At 33.5% G+C, this 10,000-nt stretch overlaps 1 protein-coding gene across 16 annotated transcripts in view; it reads right to left on the bottom strand.

Moving 5' to 3' along the window:
* The window catches only part of FOXP2 (forkhead box P2), a 612,246-nt gene that overhangs the window by 254,919 nt on the left and 347,327 nt on the right, over window positions 1-10,000 (bottom strand). For 14 of the 16 annotated variants that reach the window (XM_074315705.2, XM_088799972.1, XM_074315704.2 and 11 more), the window contains one exon: window positions 3,146-3,323. In XM_074315705.2, the coding sequence (XP_074171806.1) occupies window positions 3,146-3,313 (168 nt within the window). In that variant the 5' untranslated portion in view covers window positions 3,314-3,323. Of the gene's footprint in view, window positions 1-3,145; window positions 3,324-10,000 lie in introns of those variants that run through there. The other 2 variants (XM_088799974.1, XM_088799973.1) reach the window with 1 other exon arrangement.

Below are 10,000 nucleotides of genomic sequence, written 5' to 3' on the forward strand. Positions count from 1 at the left end.
TAACTCAAAGACTCTGTTTTGAATGACTAGGGACAAATGAAGTGACAGTAAGAAAGTACTGGCCAGATGTTTTTAAACACCATCACCTGAAACACCTTCAGAACAGTGCAACCTCATAAAACATTCAGAGAGATTATTGGATTTAATGAATGCTCAAAATGCAAGCCCAAATCTACCCTGTGAAGCAATCAAGTTTTTAGCAACTATTTTGACCTTAGTGACACAAACAATTAATTCTGCAAACCTAATATCAAAATAAAATTCTACATCTAATGCAGAATAATTTCTCAATGTAGTTAATCTAAAACTACTTTTGAAATATGCTACCTCCATATATTATACAGTCTAGTATTTAGTACTAATTTTAGAAGATGAGAAAAGAATGAAGGAGGGAGTAATTCATCAGGAAAAGGCTTTTATATCACGAATTTTTCAGTGAATATAAAACAGCAGAGCATATGAACAGAGACGTGGGCCCTATGATCTTGTCCATTATATTTCAAATATTCAAACTTAAAGATACTCCAGCTTTCAGAAATATTAAAAAACTAAATGCTAGGTAAAAATTGTAGCTATAATTTATCAATCCCTTTTACTGTACCATTCCATGTATCACTAAGTATCTGTTACAATCTATTCCAAACACAAACCCTTCCTCCTAAATACACGATTTAAGTCAAACTGCTCCCCTCTATAAAAATACAAAAGCCATAAAAATCAAGGTAAACATTCTGTCCTCAAAACAGACCATATTCTGCCAGAACTTCATAGCAAACAAAATTTGACTTTGTTTTCATCACTCATTGCCTCCTAAATTATATTTCTAAATGAGAGACTTTAGCCAACAATTAGTCCATTATACTTACAAGAAGTATTCTTTATTCAAAACTTTACATTTAAAAAACACCAAGTAAAGATAAATTTGTAAAATTATTTCACATCTTATGAATTGGTTTGAATATTTTCCCATGGTTTTGATTCTTTTTGAAATATACTGAATATGTTAGCATTAAAAGCAATAACTGCATTCGTTTTATAGAAGAGACATTCCTATCCTTAATGAACTTAGAGGCACATTCTAAAATACATTTACAGAAGGACAAAAATTCAATGGTTTTAAGTATCTAACTATATTAATATAGTTAAAACATAACCAAGGGAAGAAACATTTACAAAGGTTTTTACATGTTTATTTATTAAATGATGACATACCTTCCTATAGACACTTCCTGAGGTATCTTTGTAGGTGCCTACATTACCCATGTGTTAAATTTCTTCTAGAAGACACTCCAGAAACATGCAATACGTGACTCAAGTTTCTAAGTTATCTGAAGAACCTAACTTTTTGTTTGTATTTACTCCTGTATGGTTTACATAAACAAACTGTGTAGAACAAGGTAAACTGCAAACTCACGTTTACACCTTACAGATCTTATCATAAAATAACTCCAGAGTACTATAAAGTGGCCATGATTTTTCTCTGTTTTCTTTTTATTTAATGAGTAATCAGAGCTTGGGGTGGGGAAAGGTATTGCTTTGCATTTCCCTTCAGAACCTGTTGTCTTATTAATACTAAACTCCATTTTTTTTCAATTGTTAATTTCACTTCGCTTTACAAATACAGTCTGCGGTATTCTCAGACAAAATAGAATTTGGCTATAAATTCTTAGGACTCTTAGGGGAGTTAGTGGGAATGTTACAGCACCCCACTGATAGGATGTTTCCTGTAAATAAGTGAAAGGAAGAAAAGGAGTCTCCTGAAAAACAGCATTTATTTAAAATAGCCTGTAAAAGAGGCTAACCCTGAGACTTTGGTAGGTATTTGATTCCTATGATGGTTAAAAAGGAAATATTGCCAAACAAAATACAAATTATCTTCCTAATATTTACTGTCTATGAAAAGACATAATTCCAAAATAATAGAGAACATATTCAAAGCATTATGTTCAGCTCTTTCAAAAGATTATTCTTAAAACAATGCTAACAATTTAAGACATTATTTAGTATATATACACTAAGATAACTTTCTAAATACTGTTATTATTTAAAATAATGATTCTATTAAATTTTACTGCAGTCTGGGCATTTCTTTGAACTTTTGAGCTGCTTTCTTGCTCATTATATACTAACTAAAAATGTGAATGGTATATCAATCAATTTGAAACTTTTCAATAATTCATTATATTTCATTTTTAATTTTTTTTACATTTAGTCTGAATATAATCTAGAGTTTAAAAGAAATAATCTTTATTTTCAAACAAGTATAATCTTATTTTCAAACAAGTATACTCACTCTGGCCTGATATAAGTATGTGCTTTGAAAGCTTTCTGTTTTCTGTCACTGTTTCCGCAGAGTTGAATCAGTGAAGAATGGAGTAGCTATTCTTTGGTTGGAAACAATGTTTCATTGACAAACAAAATAGGGAAAAATGAATCTGTCTTATGAAAAGAATAATGGGCTTCTTAACAGTATATCTTGATTGAGCAGTTGTGTAGTTTTTTAGACTTAGAACAACTGTATTTTATGAGACACTAGCAGAAAATAAAAAGTGCTCTTTCATGTTATTAAAAGATATATACTCAAAACATCTTGGACTGAGTTTTCAAGAAAAACAACATAAATGAGTATGGTGTTTACATGGTTCAAAATCTCTCAACAAATTTCAACTAATTAATAGCTAATATTTGCAGCAATCACAGCAAGCATCTGTGTTGTGCAAAGTCCTTGTGGTCCTTTTCACCTTAGCTCAGACTTGGAAGAATTTCATTGTATAAGCAAGAATCAAGTAATGTGGCCCTCTGGTGGAAAACTAAGTATCACATCTGCAGCGCAGTGTTACACAGTCAACTAGAAGCTATAAAACATTTGTTACAAAGCTTCACAGAACCTCTGAGAAAACCACCCAGAAAACCACCCTGTGAACTTAATTAACAACCCCACACCTGAAGGGCAGTCTGGTGCTGGTATGACGTGACTGGTATGAAAATGCTACCTTTACTCAGACTTCAATCATGGTCCAAATAACAATCAATTCTCAGCATCCTTCAGCTAAAACAACATGCTCAGTTTACTCTGAATACATCTTTCATTTCCAGCAAACAGGCGTATGTGTTGCAAGCGCTCACTGAGGGAAACACAACTTACCTGCTGTTGTTGCAGGTGCAGCAGCTCCACTGTGCTTACTTCAGAGCTCGTGTCACCACTTGATCTTCCATCTCTGCTGCCAGCATCTAATTGGCTGCTTAGAGTGCTCATTCCATTTTGATTCATTGAACTGTTGGTTATTGTCTCTGTCGCAGACTCCTGCATCATGACTTAATACCTAAAAGTGATTAAGAAGTATCAATTAACACACGTTACACCTTCACACTTCCCTTATCAAGATGTCCCTCTCTGCCAATTACAGAGACAGCATCTTCAGAAGGAAAAAAAAAAAAAAGGCTTGAGTAGTCATTTACCAAGAAAAGCAATACAAATGCAGCTTTCATCCAGATACTAATCACTGAAATGATGGTTTCTATAAGCAATTTTTTTGTGGTTACATTTAACAGCCAAAGTAACATGCCATGCACATAGCGTGGTCAATAGCATTTAAGAATGGCCACGTTTTCAAGTCTACCTATAAAACCAGTTTAAATGAAGGCATGATTGCACACTCTGTTCTATGTTTCCTATTATCTACCTTTGACAACCATGGATGACTATACAGCCTTATTTTAAATATTCACTATCTTGATTCTGTCAGAATTTTACAGCACATCTTATGCAAGGCTGTTGTTTAATGATGCACAGCTAATCATACAAAATTAAAATTTTGTAAGGGTGTTACAAATCATATGGTATCAACCCATGATAAATAGTATAATGGGTTTCTTTTTTTTTTTTTTTTTTGACTAAATAAAATTTTGCCTTGGAGGCATTTTAAGAAAAAGCTCCTGCTGCAAACACGTCAGATATTGCCTATTTTTTTAATCAAACAGCTCATATTCATTTATTTTTCTGACATTTAAAACATTTAATACTGTCCTTCCTGGGAAGTAATTAAGCTTATGCATGAGCAGCAATCAAGCTGTTCACTTGAAGATGACTTAAAACTCAATTTTAACATAGGCAAATAAATGAAAGATATAAAATTAATTTTCCAGGCATGTATTAGATATGAAAGCTGGAAATAAAATCTATCAAGAATATCACTAATGATTGTGCTAAAAACAGCATAAATTATGCATATTACCTTCTCTACAGTAATAAATGTTTTATCGTTTTCACTGCATAAATATACTGTACTTTCAGGACGGCAGTGAGATGTCCTGCCAAGATCAGTGGAAATCCTGGCAGTAAATAAAGAACCGATGTGCTCTTACAAACCAGAATTTCACAGAACATCTTGAGTCTGTGCTTTAGAAAGATCAGTTTGGGCTCTTAAAGAAGTCTGAATCCTGTGCCCTACGCGAGGAGATACACTTCTCTGTTGTACTTCTGCAGACAGAAACTCAGAAACAGCCTGGCTGCACCGTGACTTCAGCAGCGATGGCAGGCAGGCAGAGCAATCAGTCAACGTGAGGAAGGGTGGAAACTTATCACTCAGGCTGCTTTGTATGACTACATGATTTCACTACTGTAAACTTGGTCATATTTTAAGACTTTTTTCCATTTAAAAATTGTAAATGCATTTATTGTAAAGCAAATGTAAGTGTAATATCTCTTTGTGTTCTAGACAAATCATGTTCCCCAGATGCTTATGAAATGTGATCAAGGACACTCATACACAGAGACAGAGACATACATCCAACAGAGATTTTCTGCATACTAACATTATAATTATTAAAATTAATGGTTATCAGTTAGTAGTTTTAACAAGTATTTTCATCCAGCCTAAATTATTAGATTATTTCTATGACTTAAAACATCAATTAAAAAAAAGAGTTGCTGATTTATAAAAGACCATCAGTGATAGTTGGGCTAGCAAAGCAAATTAGTATAACAAAATCTACATATACCAGTAAAAGCTGTTCTGATTGTTTTTTTAAGCAACAAAAACCCAATAATCATAAAGGAAGAAACTGCTGCAACTATCGTAAACAACTTTTGAACTAAATGTGTGTATGAACAAATTGGTTTTGTTCAACATTTTACTGAACATTAACAAAGAAAAATCATACAAATGAAAACTGATACACAGTGATGGATTTTATAAGAAAAAAACAAAGCTAAGACTCTTTTCTGAGATTAGGCAGCTAATAAGTATTCAAATTAGGCATAAATTTTACATGCACAATGTTTAAAATATTCAGAGAAAAGGTCTGATTGCTTTTACTACTTATAGGAAAATTATAATCTGGGTCCTCTCCGACCGTAGAAACAGATAGACATAACGTCTACATATTGCATTTAAATTGTACTTTTGACAATACTGCTGGAGTATAGATGTATGTGTAGGTTTTTCCTTCATCATCAAAATTTATTTGAAATATTATTTCTGGGTGGAGTTTCCAACACTAAGAACAAAAAAAATTTTAAAAACTGTATTTTCAAATGTAGCCGACAGGTGCAAGTATTCCATACTAACCTTTGGGTAATGTCAGCACCAATTGCATGAATTAAAGAATTCTGCATGTATTACTGTTTATAACTAAGTCAATCAAATAATCAAAAATAACCAACAAGCAGAGAGTCTTGGGTCTAAATCTTTATTATAATTACAAAGACCTATATAACTTCCAATTCCTCCCAACCAGGGGATTTTATTATCCCTTATGGATCTTTTGACTTTATAAAACTGTAGAGTAAAAATTGTGATCTACCTTTTAAGTTCAATCACCTAATAGTAAAATCATGCATAAGAAAAACAGTAACAATGATAGCACTGTTTTTTCTTTCAGAACAGAAGGATCTGACCCAACATTTATATGCCAAAGGCAGGGCAATTGTGTGATAAGATGATTACAACATACATTTCCCCCAAAGGAGAAAGCTTATAGTGTATCCACTATAAAGGAACTGTATCCTCAAGGATAATGAAGATGCTTCCCAGTATTTACTAAGTTCCGCCCAGTGACATCTCCACACCTATTTTCCACAAGCACAGTATGAGGTGCTGTTTATCTTTTAAAGTATATTTTAAATAATTACAAATTCAGCATATTCTTTCAAAGTGGATGTGCTTGCGATCCCAAACATATCAAACTAAATTATTCATACTTCTCAATCCTACCACAAACATTTTACAAAAATCAGTGAAAATAAATTCCAGATCATTACAGAGGAAGGTAAAATTGGGAGTCTCCATTCTAGTGTTTGTCTGAACTGTCAGCTAACCCTTTAAATCTTTCACCATACACAACTTTTCAGTCGCATCAGAAAGTAGCTCTTCACATCCTGCACTCAAATGATGCACTCGTACTTCCCTCCCTGCCTTGAGTTTTCCTTCCTGTCCTTTTCTTTTTTTTTAAGCGCGTCACTGTACAGATCCTTATTCTCTACACCACTTCCCTTCTGAAACATTAAACTGACACTGGAACTGACTGCACGAGATTGCATTTTCTCTTCCTAAACAACTTGAATTGAAAGGTTACTTAGTGTAACAATATTTACTTGCAGAATTGTGTTGTTACCAAGGGTATAATGGATGGTGGCTATGCAGGTTTACGCAAGAATGAGTGAAGCATGAGGCATTAGCCATGTGTTTGACATGTTTCAAATTGCTATAATCCCGCATTAAACACACCCAGCAATTCATGCCATTTCTTGCAGCCATAGACTTGAATAAAGCGTGCACAACCACTTATTACATAAATTAGTATATGACTCCCTGTTATAGTCACAACAGTGCTTTTGTGTTTGTTTTGCATCAAGATGTAGTCTTTTATTTGTACAAATAGCAGGATATAAAGACATAGCTCAATTAGACCTCCTTACTTTATGATAGGGTAGTACTGAATGCTAGACTTGTTGGTTTTATTTTTCCTCTTAGAGTTTTAGGTTCCATTGAAAACTGTACCATGTGAGATAGACATTTGCCAGAGTGATAACAGAAACCTGCATATATCCTGTTCCATATTTACTACAATGTTCAAAAGTCTGAAACTTGACCTGGGCGAGTAGAGTTAACTGTGTTACCTCAACGACCACCAGAGACACTACCGGTCCTTTTTCCTCTGGGCTTCTGGCTCATCTTTCCTCTCTTCCTTCCTTCTTCTCTTCCACCTTCACTCCACGTGTGTGTATGTATGTGGATAGATGGACCACAGATAGATAGGTCTCACTATATGTGTTAAGAAGGTATGAAAGGAGAAATGACTTCCACTTCCCACCAGGCTCCCCTATCACATGCACAGACATTCCATCTTACAATATTGGTGTGTCAGTATTAAGTCTAAATTTTTGGCATCTTACCTTTTAATTAAAAAAAACTGGATGAAAAAAATGACTTCCTGAAAAACTAAGAATAAATAACAGTACATATGAGAAGTGTATAACTATTTCTTTCTGTAACCTTTTCTTGAACACAATTATTTATACCTACATTAAAAGATACTTTGTGTCCAGTGTCTGCTTTCTTCTACTGTCTAATTTATTTAACCAAATATATACATTAATTCCAAGAGACTTTAAGTCCGAGAGGCTTTGAATATCACATTTAAAGAAAAGTACACCATCAGATTAAAAAGTTATCACATATTCTTAAATAATTTTAATCATTTTTAAATTTATCAGTAGTTAATATTGTTAAATATTTCCATGGTGGTTCACATAAGAAAGGGCTAAGTGTGAGGAAAATCTACCTATGCAACAAGAAATCACATTTACCTCAGCATATCAGCTAAATTCTGATTTTGAAAACTTAACTGTGAAGTAAAACTTCAGAAAGAAACTAGCATTTAAATAATGATAACTTTTGTGCTCTGGTGGGATTAATTCATCACAATACCATGCACAATGGTCTGAAATCTAGGGCTGCTTTGCTAAAAGGCGTTAATGCTAAGATTGCCTAATAAATCAAAGTGCCAAATATGAAGGACATAGCTGAATGTGTAAGAACAAAATTTGAACAAGCACATGAATATTTTTAATTTTTAAAAATTGAAACTGGATGTCCTTTTAAACATGATTTGGGGAAGGATATCTGCTGTATAGCAAATTATACAATCTTTTTTGTAACAAGTGATATTTCACTAAGTAAATGAAAATTAAGTTGTTTATAAAGTATTTGCCACTGCTTTTCAGTTGTTTAAACAACATATCTAAAATGCTGTTCACAAATTAAGGTTCACTTCTTGGGAAAAAATAACTTTAATTAGTAAGAATTCTAATTTTAATTCACAAAGGTTAGTATGTTGAACACTCAAAGTTGTAGGACATGACAACATGGTAATTTTAAAAAACTAATGATCATGACTACCTTCAGTAAATAGAATACTGTTTAGATCTTCAACAGTGACAAACATCTGTGAAACATATGAACAGAACAAATGAAAATCTTATCTTTCACTTTAATCAGCTATCAATAAATTTAGCAACTCAGTACATTATGCTTTGCTCCAGGATTAAAATTAAACTAAGTTTTAAAACACAAGTAACAAAACATAAAAATTTCATTATGAAAATAGTATAAGAAATAAAATTAAAGTGTTTAATCTCTGTGCGATTCCATTTTAATATAGTACGAGAGCAAACAGAAGGAATGGTAGCTCTATGGATACATTTTACAGCAACATTGTGATTCTGCATCTTATAGTTCAATAATCACTGTTCGTAAGTATAACTGGAAGGGATTTGATAATATTGATGATTCTTGTGAACTAATTATCCCCATGTGTATTCCAAAAGCATATTTGTACATTAATCTTTAGACTCTAAAGTCTCATTTTAGTCTTATACATTCACATAATTACCAAATATAGATTTCTCAAACAGGTGAAAATGTAGATCAAGTTTTTACTTTTCAAGGTCCATACTAAATGGTCAGTCTTCCTTTTAAGTCTCTATATTTTAATGCTAGTTGAATTCATTGAAATTTTTTAAATGTTTTAAATCAGTCCTTTATAGCACCAGTATTTATTTTTTAAGACAAGGGAAAAGGACACTTAGGGCAAGTTCATTTCATTCTGTATCTTCATAACCTCAGACAAATTAAGTTAGCATTAATTTATAAAACCAAAACATAGTATTTTTTGCAATGTGTTGAATTATATCTATTCTATATTTTACATATGTGAGAGGAGGACTTAAAAACTAAAGAATGTTACCTAGGTGCCAATACAAAAATAAATACTGGTTCCAGGTTTTAAGAGACAGATAGGCAAGTATATTCTGTCATGCTTTTTCTTGTCCTTGCCTAAAGAAAAAAATATCTTCAAATTAGTGAGACCAGGACTATTTTAGTGTAGGAAATAGAGAATTTAATAGTAAAAAGTGTTAAGGCAATAAGAAAGAATTAGATCTCCAAGACTGTAGAAAGACCTGCCTAGCAGGCAAAACCTCCCTCTTTTTTATTTTAAAAGCTTAGTGATTGAGTTATGCAAGCTTGCAAGCCTCCATGCAGTGGGTCCACTTACAATCAAATTCCCAAAGGCTGGACTACTTGCAATAGCCTTCACTGATCCCCTGGCTAATGAGAGCTCTGAGTATGTACTTCTCCTGTGATGGCATTTTCACCTTTCCTGCCACACATCTTCCCTTAGCCCTCAAGCTTACTTTACTTCAATCTTCAGTCTCCCGCCCACAGCAACTCCGGGGGATCCCTTGCTGTATTTCCTGAACATAATGCAGCTCTCCCACGGATCCTCATTCTCCTGCCCTTTCAGCACTTTTTACTTCCAGGCTATCTTTTAGGTGCCAAATGTCCCTTTAATACTGCTCCTCATCAGACCCACCTCTTGCCTTCCCATTGGAAGACCCAGAGCATAGGCGGTCCACTTAGAGAAATTTCTTCCATGGGCCTCCAACTTCGTGCAAAAGTCCAACCGAAGCCTAGCAGGTGGAAGCAATAATAAGGCC

The sequence above is a fragment of the Rhinolophus sinicus genome, chromosome 8 (genome assembly GCF_057876585.1).
Source record: "Rhinolophus sinicus isolate RSI-liver-muscle chromosome 8, RSI-T2T, whole genome shotgun sequence".
NCBI classification, from domain to species: Eukaryota; Metazoa; Chordata; class Mammalia; order Chiroptera; family Rhinolophidae; genus Rhinolophus; species Rhinolophus sinicus.